At 43.7% G+C, this 12,674-nt stretch overlaps 1 protein-coding gene across 2 annotated transcripts in view; it reads right to left on the bottom strand.

The window, feature by feature from the left end:
- Gramd2b (GRAM domain containing 2B) overlaps positions 1-12,674 on the bottom strand; it is a 100,220-nt gene that overhangs the window by 10,369 nt on the left and 77,177 nt on the right. For both annotated transcript variants that reach the window (XM_059246103.1, XM_059246104.1), the window contains exons 5-11: positions 11,201-11,304; positions 7,496-7,591; positions 4,653-4,724; positions 4,478-4,558; positions 1,701-1,812; positions 1,068-1,190; positions 418-505 (exon numbers count right to left, since the gene is read on the bottom strand). In XM_059246103.1, the coding sequence (XP_059102086.1) occupies positions 418-505; positions 1,068-1,190; positions 1,701-1,812; positions 4,478-4,558; positions 4,653-4,724; positions 7,496-7,591; positions 11,201-11,304 (676 nt within the window). The remainder of the gene's footprint in view (positions 1-417; positions 506-1,067; positions 1,191-1,700; positions 1,813-4,477; positions 4,559-4,652; positions 4,725-7,495; positions 7,592-11,200; positions 11,305-12,674) is intronic.

Genomic DNA, 12,674 nt, shown 5'->3' with positions numbered 1-12,674 from the left:
GTTATAGACTGGAAGCTGATGAAAAGTTAAACAACATCTGTGCCTAAGTTGTCAGTAAAGATGACTGATATCTTGCTACAGATGGATGACATCTTGAAGATATTTTGGCTTCCGTTCAGAAGAAGTTGAACGCACAGAAAAATAAATAAGCAAGACAGAGACGCTTCAGAAATTACTGACTGTTGCTCAGGACTCAGTCCTGTGGCAGGCTCAGCACAGTCATTATGAATGGCTAACCTAAGCCTGAGGGGAAGAAAAAAAAAACGCCCAAGAAGGAAATGGAAATCGCCAAGAAAAATATGTGGGTTGTGTCAGCACAAGTGGGATTTACAATGACTCTTGGCAACATGAAGAGATAATTCATCTGCAAAACCGGATCATTTGCATAAATCGCTTACAGTAAACACATCGACTTACACAATTGCATAGAATATAAGAATATGACGGAGAGTTGGACATTTCTGAGACGTGACTTTAGGCAAAATCCCGACAGTTTCCGACTGACCTGTTGAGTGGAAACCAAAACAGCAATATGTTAGCACCCCAGCATACTTCTTTCACTTAGCAATATTTCAACAGGGAAGAGGTACTTGAGATGGGGTCATTCCCAGGCGGAAGGGAAAGTATTAGTAGAAGCCTCCTCCTTGGTATTTTAACCAGTAGGTTCATTTTTTTTCCAAGTCATTTCATCTAATAATATATATTTGAGAGAATTTTTTTTCTGCCAAGTATTGTATTGGAGGGGGGTCAATAGAACAATGCATACCATTATTATTATTATTTATTATAGTTAATAAGTAAGAAACAAGTCAGTCACGAGTTTTACCATCAACTTTTGGTTCATAATCTCAAAGTATTGCGAATAATGCGGCAACTTCCACGGTGACCCCTGGTAAAGCCCAGAACCAGGAACTACTGATTGAACATGGAAGTGGGATTTGACGTGCAAAGTCCCACCAGAGGAAGGAAGGGAGGGACCATGAGAGGCAATCCCAGTGTGAAACACTGGGGCTCTTTACACGTCAACCAACGGGAATCTCCTGCCCATCAACAACCCTGCCCCTCACCGTGCACAGGCAGGCTCTTGGCTTTTCCATCAGGGGCTCTGCTCCCATGGGCATCTGTCCGAGGTGGTTTTGTTTCTCCCTTGGTGACATTCAGAAGCGTCTGAGACTCGGTCACGTGGAAGTCTGTCAGGAAAATGAGGCGAGGTCAATTCGCTCCTCAATATATTTAACAATCATAGGGTCAGCTACAAAGCCCACGACTCCTTCATCTACATGATGGCCATTTTGTGGATCTCTCATGAGTGGGATGTGGTGCCTGGAGACTGAAGCCCAAAGTTCTCCAAGAAATAAAACGATGCAAGGGTGCTGAGGCGGCATCCACAGACACTATCACCGACTCCTACTATTACTATTACTGAAATAGGTGAGAAACCTCACATTGATCTCTCTCTCAGCCACCGTAGCATATCAGTGTAAGAGATGCCTGTTAAATATGGACAAAGGAGATGGATTTTTGCCATGGAGGCTACTCTCTTTCTTAGGAACCTTTTCCCCAGTTCTCCTTTGCAACTGTTAACTGGGAAGAGAAGGGTGGGTCTTGTTTTTCTTATTTGCTTGTTTTGTTTTGAGGTGGGCGAGGGGAGGGCGTTTTGTGGGGCATGAAACTTGAATCAGGACACGAGTTCCCCAGACCTCGGGAGTTCTCGGATTCCGGAGTCTGCGAGCCGGAGCTGCTGTATCCTTCCATGTCCTGTCTTCGCCGTCGAACCACTCCATCCAGGTCTGAGAATTCATCGTTGAAATCCTGAGGGGGGACAACGACGTGAGGAGACAGGCAGGCCTTTGTAAACCCGAGCCCTCCGGCTTAAGCCTGACCCGTAAAGTCTGAAAAGGAAGCATGGGTTACCACACGCTACTGGAGTTTCCTAACCTGGGAGTATCTGGTTACGGAAACTGAGATTCTTCAGCGTGGTTAGAATTCTCCTAAGAAACAGCCCACGGCTTGTTTGAAACAAGTATCTAGAGAAAAGCACCGGATGGCTGGTGAGAAATGACTAGGGGGAGGCTGAGAAGTCTCAGCAGTACTGTGCCCCGGAACATCTGACTGCTGCAGACGGCATAAGAGAAGAGTAAACAGCTCAAATCCATTCAAATATGTAAACAAATATTGCAAATTATAATTAAAAAAAAAAATGACAGTGGGCACAGGAAAGAAAAAAAATACTGCTGGCCAAAAAAACCGAGAAAAAAAAAGCTGCAACCTTTTAAATTAGGTCCGGATCAGGGTCGGCTGAGGTACAGAGGGTAGGAAGAAGATGTGAGAAAAGGTCACAGTTTTAATTTGTATTCCATTGGCTTCCCTGAAGTGCTAAGGCCTAGGGAGACACATAGTGTTCCCAGCTGGCCCTGGCAGAGGCAGAATTAGGCTAAGCTCTTAACCGTTCAGCTGCCAACTGAGAAAAGACTCATCTGGTAAGCAAATGAGCAACGTCTGTGTTTGAGTTTGTGGTCTTTGGGTCATCTCAACATTCATTAGATTCCTTACAATGATTTATAGGGTGACAATTTGATTGACTGATTTATACTTAATGGTTTGAGACAGGGTCTCCATCTATCTCAGGCTGGTCTCCAAGTCTCAAGGTAACTGAGGATGACCTTTAACCTTGGACCCTCCTGCCTCGACCTCTACAGGTGTGTGCCGCCATGCCCGCTCTGTTTGGTGCTGGCTGGGGACAGAACCATGGCTTCGTACATGCTAGGCTAGCACGCTACCAACTGAGCTATAGCCCAGTCTGAACAGTGAAAAACTTTAGTCTCTTCAACTTACTCCCGACTTACTGGATGCTTATCGTGTATGGGGCAGGGTGCGAACCACCTTACACACACGGATACGCTGGATCTCCCCACCCATGTGGTGAGCTCAGCTAGCATTACAGTGGATGAAGGAAGAGGGCCAGAGTGGAAGGAACTTCCCTGAGGATGGACTCCAGCTGAGTGGGCTCAGACTGGAAACCATGTTTGCTGAAGTCTAAGTCATTGTGTGGATTCTGTACTGCCCACACCTTTTCCCTCCCCATGCTGTGGATCATCCTGATGGCTTTGTGGAGATGGAGATCCACCCTCACTTGAGAAGCATCAGTAAATGCAGTCATGTAATATCTAGTCTTTGTGGTTTTTGTTTGTCATAATGATTTTAAGGTCCATCTATGTGGTAGTATGTATTAATACTTCAATTCCTTTTTATGAGTGGGTAATATTCTACTGTATACTATATTAAAGGCATCCCATTCATTAGTTAAAGGATGTCAGGGTTTTATCCTACTTTGGGGCTATTATGAAAAATACTGCTATAAACATTCCTTTTTGTTTTTGAAACAAGGTTTTGCTATGTCTTCTAGCATGGCCTATGTAGCCCAGTCTGGCCTAAAACTCAGAGCAATTCTCCTGTCTTAGGCCCTCAAGTACTGAGATTGCAGGTGCATGCCACCACACCCAGATAAACTTTCCTGTTCCAATTTTTATGTGAACATGTTTTAACTACACTAGTTTTTCAAAATGCAAAAGAAGATTTATAGATGTTGAAACTCTTTTGTTTTTGTTTTGTTCTGTTTTCTCTGGATAGCCCTGGCTGTTCTGGAACTCACTGTGTAGACCAGGCTGGCCTCAAACTCTGAGATCCACCTGCCTCTGCCTCCTGAGTGCTGAGATTAAAGGTGTGGGCCACCACCCAGCTGAAACTATGGGTTTGTATTGCTTGACTCAAGGCAAACACCAATAATCAGTGTGGGGTCAGTGGTTTATATGATATTGTTGGACCTCTCTTGGAAAAACAAAATTCTACTATAGGTAGGCATTGTGTACAAATGGGAGATACCACTGGAGGTGTTCACTGTGGTCTACAAAGCCTAAGGAACCATAATAGCGCTATACCTGCTACCTGAGGATAAGAGCTTTGCCTAGTCATTTCTGAGTTTGCCCATCTTTTCTAAGCTAAAGTCTTGGAAGGCGAGAATTAGTTTTAACTTTCCCTGATTTCTGATGGTGTACACCAGTATAGTACCCTGAGTGGACCTTTGTGAGCTGAGCCCGCGTCAAAGAGCTTTGTGGCTCTCTTTAGAGGAGCATTGTGTCTGGAATGTAGCTTGGTGGAGAGTGCTTGGCTAGCACGCGTAAGGGCCTGGGTTTGACTCCCAGCACCACACACAACAAAACCGACAAGCAAGCGAAGCAAGGTCTTAGGTACCTCTGGTCTCGCTACCACATTTCTTCTCTGTCGAACAACCTATGGATTACTAGAAAAAAAGTTAGTGGCCTCCTTTGGTTCCTCTGCTTCTGGAGAGATAAGCTGTACACTGCAGTGGTCCCCCAACTACACTGGTCATGAGTTCTTCCCAAGCCCTGCCTGAGCACAGGGTAGCTGTGGCTCCATCCTTTGCTCGTGCATTTAGATCCTTATTTGGACGGCTCACCAGAGGCAGAGATGAAGGGCGATCTGTCCGGAAACTATTTTCAGCAGAAGATGGGTTGGGGCTGTTACCGACACTAGTGTTCTGAAATCACAGGAGTAAAATGGAAATCCGGATCAACTACAGAGCTTAGGAAATACCGAAGAAAGGCAGCATAGAATTCTGATGTCGTACGCACCTCCAAGTGTCCACACACAGATTTTAGCAGTTTGTATGTTGAATCTCTGGAGAGTAAGGAGACAAATATGTACTGGAAAAAAAAAAGCGTAATCAAGAGTTTAGAGTTAAAAAATTATTTGTCACATAGGTTTTGTGCTTTCTTATAAATTTTTAAATTACATTTAGTGTTGGGGGTATGTGTGTGCACACGAGCACTCATATGTGTGCCATGGTGTCTCTGTGGAAATCAGAGGACAACTCTTTCCACCATGTGGGTCTTAAGGGTTGAGCTCAGGTCATCAGGCTTTGTGGTTCACACAAACCTTTACCAACTGAGCCGTCTTTTTGGCCCCTAGCTTTTATATTTTCAAACAAAGATCATCACTTTTACTATAACCTTATTTTTTTTATCTGAACATTCAATTTCTATTTTATTTCTTGAATAAAACAAGTACAATCCCCCTTGTGTCTTTTTTTTTTTTTCTTTTGAGGCAGGGTCTCATGTGGCACAGGCTGACATCAAACTCCCTATGCAGCTGAAGATGATCTTAAACTCTTGATAGTTCTGCCTCCACCCACCAAGGACAGATATTATAGGTGTGTACCACCACTCCAGTTTATGTGATGCTGGGGATTGAGTCCAGGGTTCCATGCTGCTAGGCAAGCACGTTACCAACGGAGCCACATCTCTGAGTCATTATCTCACTTACTATAGTAATAAAATCCCCAAATTCAATTTAAGCATAATTAGAAAAAAAATGGAGCAAAATGAAGACACCCAAAGGCTGACATGGGTGTCCCCTAAAAGCATAGATGGGGGGGCGGGGCACTAAGGCAAGGCTGGTTGGTACAGGCTGGGTCCTCCAAAGTCCCCTCCCCTCCCGAATGTTTTGTTTTTAAAGGTATTTGTGATTCCTGGAGGGGGCCTGCGTTCTCTGTTCCGTTCTAGATTTCTGTAGAAAACTTCCCAGCAGCTCTAACAGGGTTGCTCTTTTTCATGGTGCTTCTAAATTCTTCCTTATACTAATATGGACATTCCTCACCATCCCCTACACCCCCACCACAGGATGCTTGTGAGTTATGGGGAAAAATTAAAAATCAAAGCTAGTCAAGTATTTTGGAAACAAATGACATATGGAAAGATTTTACTTCTGTGTAAATGGTACATCTACAAGATTTGAAAATCTCCTTGTGTGTGTCATGGGATCTTTTCAGACTGAGTTTGAATGATCCCTCTTATTGACCACCAAGAGAATGATGCATGCGACCTCCATGTCAGCATCATAGCATTCCAGAGTAGTGGGCGCCGTGGGCTCTGGCACTGGACAGATCTAGGTGCAAAGTCTAGCTCTGATGTACACTGGCAAAGAGTAAGTGCTTGATAGCTATTTGTATTAAAAAAATAGGCGTGTTAATTTCTTTTTTAGTTTATCAGAATCAATCTATCTATCTATCTATCTATCTATCTATCTATCTATCTATCTATCTATTATCTATCTATCTATCTATCTATCTATCTATCTATCTATCTATCTATCATCTAGTTTGATCATTTGTCTATCTTACTACATAGTCCAATCTGACCTCAAACTTATGATTCTCCTGAGTTAGTTCCTCAGTACAGAGCTCACAGATGTTCACACTTGGCCAGAACAGCTGTTATTTTCCCTTCTTACCCATACTCAGTTATCTAGCATGGTTAGAAAGTGAAGGCAGCTTTTAGGCTTTCATGAAAATAACAGGTGAAACAAATGTCTAAATGGAAAGGTTTCTGGCTGTGCATGTTCAGGGCAGCCCAGTTTAGGAGTTATTCTAGAACCTTGGTACAGAAGAGAGGCTGTGTGTGTGTGTGTGTGTGTGTGTGTGTGTGTGTGTGTATGCATTTGTGTGTGTGTATGTGTGCATGTTGTGGTGCATATGTGGATGTCCAAGGATAACTTGGACTCAGTTCTCTCCTTCTATCACCTGGGTCCTGGGGATAGAACGCAGATCGTTAGGCTTGGTGGCATGCCTGGTTCACATTAGGATTAGAAAAAACTCTAATTAATTAAGTGTGTGTGTGTGTGTGTGTGTGTGTGTGTGTGTGTGTGTGTGTAGAGGCCTGTCACCTGTGAGACTGGGGACCAAACTTAGGCTGTCAGGCTTTTGCCAGTCCTTTAGTTGCTGAGCTACCTCACTAGCCCAGGCTTCTCCCCTCTAATATCCCCCCCCCCCCCCCCCCGTGTTTCTGTCTGTCTGTCTCTCGGTTTTTTAACACAAAGCCCCTCTGTAGTCCTGGCTGTCGTGGAACTCACTATTTAGACCAGGCTGACCTTAACCTCACAAAGATCTGTCTACCTTTGCCTCCTTAAAAGCATGCACCACCATACCCAGCCCAAGCCTTTTCTTTTTCCTTTTTAAACTTAGTTTTAATCTATTGTTATTATCAGTGCAAGCATGCATGTGTGTGTATGATGTGTGTGTGGACGTGAGTGCTACAGTGCACACATGTAGAGGGCAAAGCACTATATTTGGGAATTAGTTCTCTTTCTCCATTGCGGGATCTGGGGACTCAATGCTAGCTGTGCTGTTTGCAGTTAGCATTCTTATCCACTAAGCCACCTTGCCAGGCTCCCAGATCTTTTTTTTTAATGGATAAATTCTGTATTGGTGTCAACTGGATGGTGGGGGAAGCGTTGTTAGCACACAGTAGGTTCCATGCCTTTGATGTACTTTCCAGAGTTGTTCTGCGTACAATGCACAGTTAACGCTGTTTGCTTTCTGTGCGGTTCCTGTAAACTTGCTATTGAAAAGCATTAAATTATAACAACCACAACAATAACCACAGACAAAGCAAAGGTGGTCCTGCACTGCGGTACTCACCCTGTCTGTGACCGTCGATATGATCAGGGCATTTGGCACCAGAAGGGCGGTTTTGGTTTTCTTTATCAGGGTGACGGAGAAAGCTGGGATAGAGATCTGAAACAGAACCATCCAGTCAACACCAGCTCAGACTTGACCCACAGCACTTCAAATCTACACTTGGCTCAAGACACCACCAGCAAGCTTCATGAAAAACCGAATCTGGGAGTGGTGGGAACATATCACTGAGCTGTTCAGACAGGGGTATCCAAAGCCACAGGGCACAGCTGGGAAGCTCTAGACATGGTAACAGAACAAATGTTTATCCTGATGTTCATGCATCAGGGCTCAAGGCTCCGTGGAGGTCTAGGGCTTACGGGATCTGCTCTGGACTTGGTTTTTGGGTTGAGCGCAGGTGGGAGGGGAAAGCTGCTGGACAGAAAGTCTTGAACTTGAATTTAGTCCCGTTACTATATACATGACCTTCTCAACCTGACACGCTATCCAAGCAAAGCTTCTGCCTCCTGATTTATAAATTCAGACAGCCTTCCTTAATATTCAGAATTCTTTTCTGGATTAAATAAGATAAGGTTCGGAGGACATTCAGTGCTGAATAGAAACTTTAACCAGGTTCCTCTCTTTTGTCTCATGATATCAGAATGCACAACCTGTTCATTTCTGGCTCAAATAAGTAACAACAATCCTTACTTATCAAGTGAGACTGTCATTTAATCACGTCAATCATGTAAGGCTTAGATATCACGAAATCTGTTTGGAGAAATGCATGGCTCATTCAAGGTCCTGTGCATCAGAACTTACAAACGTTGGAATCTGAACTGATCTGATCCAAAATGGTCATTTCCTCCCATGTGATAGGCTATAAGAATATATCAGATGACACAGAGAACAGGGACCGCCACTGTTTGGTTTCAAGTGAAAATGACCGTATCACCGTGAACCCCTAAACAGCCTCACACACAGGCATGGTTTAAAACAAAAATGATTCGACTTGATGCATAGGTACACACACTTAGTGGAACATGTATTTTATAAAAAAAGTTTCATGAATTCTGAAAGAGGTCAGTGGGTCAGTGGGGGAAGAGGAGGGCCTTGGGCTGGTTCTGCCAGTTTGAGGGAACGGAAACAATTTTTTTTTTCCAAGACAGGGTCTCTCTGTGTAGTTTTGGTGCCTGTCCTGGATCTCGCTCTGTAGACCAGGCTGTCCTTGAACTCACAGAGATCCGCCTGGCTCTGTCTCCCGAGTGCTGGGATTAAAGACATGTGCCACCACCGCCCGGAAACAACCTTTTAATTTTGAATATCTGCGTTCACATTTGGTTCCCTGAGATGGGTTATCCTCTGCTCTGAGGAGTTCTAGGAAGGGAGACTGTGAAAAATGAGGGACTGATCCCATTTAGATACTTTCCTAAAAGCTATTGTTTTAAAGATTTCTACCCATAAACATTCTCAAGGGCAGGGGATAATTCTGACGTTGGAATCACTTTGGAAAAAAAGTACTTGAGATCTACTATAATGATGAGTCCGATTTGGCTTCTGAGCAAGTACCACAAGCACACAGTGACAAGGGGCCATAAGTTCAGGCTTTCCTGAGCCATAAATGACCCAGAAGGAATTTTAATCCTCTGTTCCACGGCTATAAAATTATAACCGAATAACTTGTGAAATGAAGACGACGTGAACTTTCAGTGAGACTAGACGGAACATGATATATACGCATGTTAATTTTAGTAGCATCTTTAAAAGACCTTGCAGGTAATGCGTGTTTCAGGGTAGGCATGTAGAAAGAGAACAAGCTGACAGTCTTTAATCTTATTAGAACACGTTGGACTGAGGTCTGGTGACCCTTGAGGGAATTCTGCAAGACCTCTGAAGCCCAAACCTCTCTGACACCATTTTTGGGGTGGGAAGACACAGACCATTGTCCTGGTTTTCTTCCTGTCCCCTGCTAATTCTGTCTTCTCTCTCCGAGGATTAGCTGTAGCTCACACAGAAGAAGCCCAAGTGTGTCTATGTATTAAAAGACCAGGGACACTCCTTTCAGCTTCTTTTTGTCACTGACATACATGCACAATTTTCAAACCATTGCTAAATCCCACTAGTTGGAAGCTCACTCACTGCCTTGGTGAACTTATACGTTATTAAAAAAGAAAAATCCTTTGTTCAGAATGTCTTCAGTTCCTGGACTCTGATTAGAGACCCAGACTCGCTCTGAATTCAGAGCCATGTTTATCCCACTGAGAAGCAGGACCAGATCCCCCATGGACCTCATGACCAGCTTCTTTTAAATATAACTTATTTATTTTTATTTTATGTGCATTGGTGTTTTGCCTGCATGTATGTCTGTGTGAGGGTGTCAGATACTGGAGTTACAGACAGGTATGAGCTACCTGTGGGTGCTGGGAATTAAACCCTGGTCCTCTGGAAGAGCAGTCAGTGCTATGAACTACTGAGTCATCTCTCCAGCTCTGACCAACTTCTTATAATCCTGAAATCTAGAGTAATGGTGGAATACTACTTTGCATCGTACTAATTCAGAGAATGCCTCAATTTAAAATATGCCTGTCTAAGAATAATGTGTAATAAAAAAAGGAACATGAAGTATGCTGCTGTCCATAGCTAACACCAGCACGATAGAGAATATTCATCATATTCATTGAGTGGTCCTTATAGAATTACCAGTGGCTGTAGGGAGAATGTTTAGATATAGTATATTTATTTCAAAGGGTTTTATTTCATAACTGGCTACTTTATGGCTATTAAGTGGCTTACTAATAATCTCAAGGTACAGTACCTGAAAACTCACTGAGGTCATGCAAAGCAGGAAGGTACTCCTCTGACCTCTGGCTGCCTGAATGAACTGTGCTAGAACGCCATAGTTCACAGGCACGACTGTCCTTTCCTTCTTTGTGGGACAGTCTCAGAAAGCAGGGCCTCGAGAAACTGCTAGTTCCTTCATCACTGAGGCTGTTCTCAAGCTCTGGGTGTCCTGTGTCTCAGCCCAACTTCGTGTTTGATGGAGGATTCAAGGCAGCCACACCAGAGCATATTTGAGGTCATGGGGCTCTGACTTCCACACATAAAGCCTTGTACACTCAAATTCTAGGTTCCTTGTGCCAGCAAGGGTAAGACACTAATTTACAAACCTGTTGTCCTAGTAACTGTTATGGATACAACAAAAATGGATACGTTTTAAAAGTTTTTTTTTTTTTTTTTCAAAGGGGGTAGTTGTTTGAGGCAGGGTCATATACAGTAGGTTAGGCTCACCTGGCACTCACTTAGAGCCCAGCTTGCCGTCAAACTCATGGAAGCCCTCCTGCTAGGATTATAGGGTTGAGCCACCACACCCAGCTACATATTTTGGTTTTTAATGAATGCCTTTGAAATGATGAGAGCATGTTTCCCAGAAACACACAGGAACGACTTCAGTGTCTCTGATGACATGTGGGTAAAAGGGATTCAGGGTTAAGGGTGGGAGAAGTACAGGGTGATGTGTGTAAGGAAAGGGGGAAGCAGGTGGTGCTTTGGGGAAGGGAGGAAGTCAGAATCATCTGGAGGCATTTAGAGCCATCGGATTTGGAAGCACAAGAAAGGGAACTGGATATAAACTCAGGCTCAGGAGGGAAATATTTAAATATAGCTAAATTTAAAGTAATTTCTACTAAAACAGGCAATACCGTGTTAACCCTTTCTTCTAAACACACCAACCTTAGTGTCTTTTCCAAAGACTTTGGAATGAAAACAAATCCAGTTTTCCGACACGAAGAGCTTTCCTTGGTATAGAATTTCTTTCTGCAGAGCACAGGTAAAGCCTAAGAGACAGACAGGTGGAGCAGCACCATTTAGAATTTCACCAAACTACTATTATTTCCATGATTTCTATTTCAAATAAAAAATTGTCTCTATTTTGGTGACAAAACACACATTCATACTCCAAAGTCCCATTGCTAGCCACTAAGAAAGGCAGGCCTCTTCAGGGCCAATGCCTCCATTTAATGCAACTCCATAATGGCCTGTCTTGTTGTGTTGTTGTTGGAGAGAGCTCAGCATGACCAGAGATGCTCCTGTCTACCATCTTTGTGACCCTGACTAAGCATGCCCCAAAACATTCAGGTCTATCACTTTAACTTTCAAGCATGTGCTCTGTGAATTTGGGTTAAAGCATGCCCAGAAGTATGTCCGTCCGCCATCTTTCCTTCTTGAACTATGACCTTAAAATGGGCATGCTCAGAAGCATGTCCACCCCCAAAGTGATTTCCTACATGTCTAGCTTCCCAGAATAAAACTCCTAGGCTTGCTTTCTTTGAGGAGGGCATTGCTTTGGAAATAACTCCTGCGCTCTTTATCCGCTGCAAGTAATAGACTGTTCCCCATTTTTAAAATTTCTCGCTATACATGTTTTTGCACTTACATACAATATGTGAATGTACTTTGCTTGGCTACACTATCATTTCTTTATGAGTTTTTTTTTTCTTTTATGATAAGGTGGTGGGGTTGGGGATTTAGCTCAGTGGTAGAGCGCTTGCCTAGGAGGCGCAAGGCCCTGGGTTCGGTCCTCAGCTCCGGAAAGAAAAAAAAAAAAAGATAAGGTGGTGCTGTGTGGTTCAGGCTAGCCTGGAGTTCAAAATTTACATCTGGTTGGGCTCAAATTTGAAAAGTTCCTGCTGTAGTCCTGAGTGCTGGGATTACAGGCACACATCACCATGCCCAGCTCCTGAGTCACTTTTAGCATAATAAAGTCGTCGTGACTAGCATGTACTTTTCAATTCAAAGTGTTAGAGACATTCTATTGTCGAAATGGGAGGAGGGCAAGTCTACCTCCAGAAACCAAGAATGGTGTTTTCGAGACCTCTTCTATCTGCAACAGTGTGTCACCTGCATGCTAATATAAGCACTCGTGGTCCTCTCTTGCCAAGATCCTAATGACTCACTGATGATATGATGGTTTGCCTGGGGAAAGAGCACATGACCACACCTTCTGCCGGTCAATGAACAAGTATACATTAGCAAGTATACATCAAGAGAGGCTAGAGTTGAATCGTGGGTCCTGCGATGAGCCACACGCTGACCCGGCATGCTGGGAAGCTGCTTGGATGTGACCACAATGCTCTGCTGTGACCACTATGCTCTGCACTGCACAGGCATGGATGCTTCTGTACACCGGGGACTACTACGCTTCCTT

Source organism: Peromyscus eremicus, chromosome 19, assembly GCF_949786415.1.
Source record: "Peromyscus eremicus chromosome 19, PerEre_H2_v1, whole genome shotgun sequence".
NCBI classification, from domain to species: domain Eukaryota; kingdom Metazoa; phylum Chordata; class Mammalia; order Rodentia; family Cricetidae; genus Peromyscus; species Peromyscus eremicus.
Note: the sequence above shows the minus strand (reverse complement) of the source record. Positions and strands in the feature narration are given on the sequence as shown.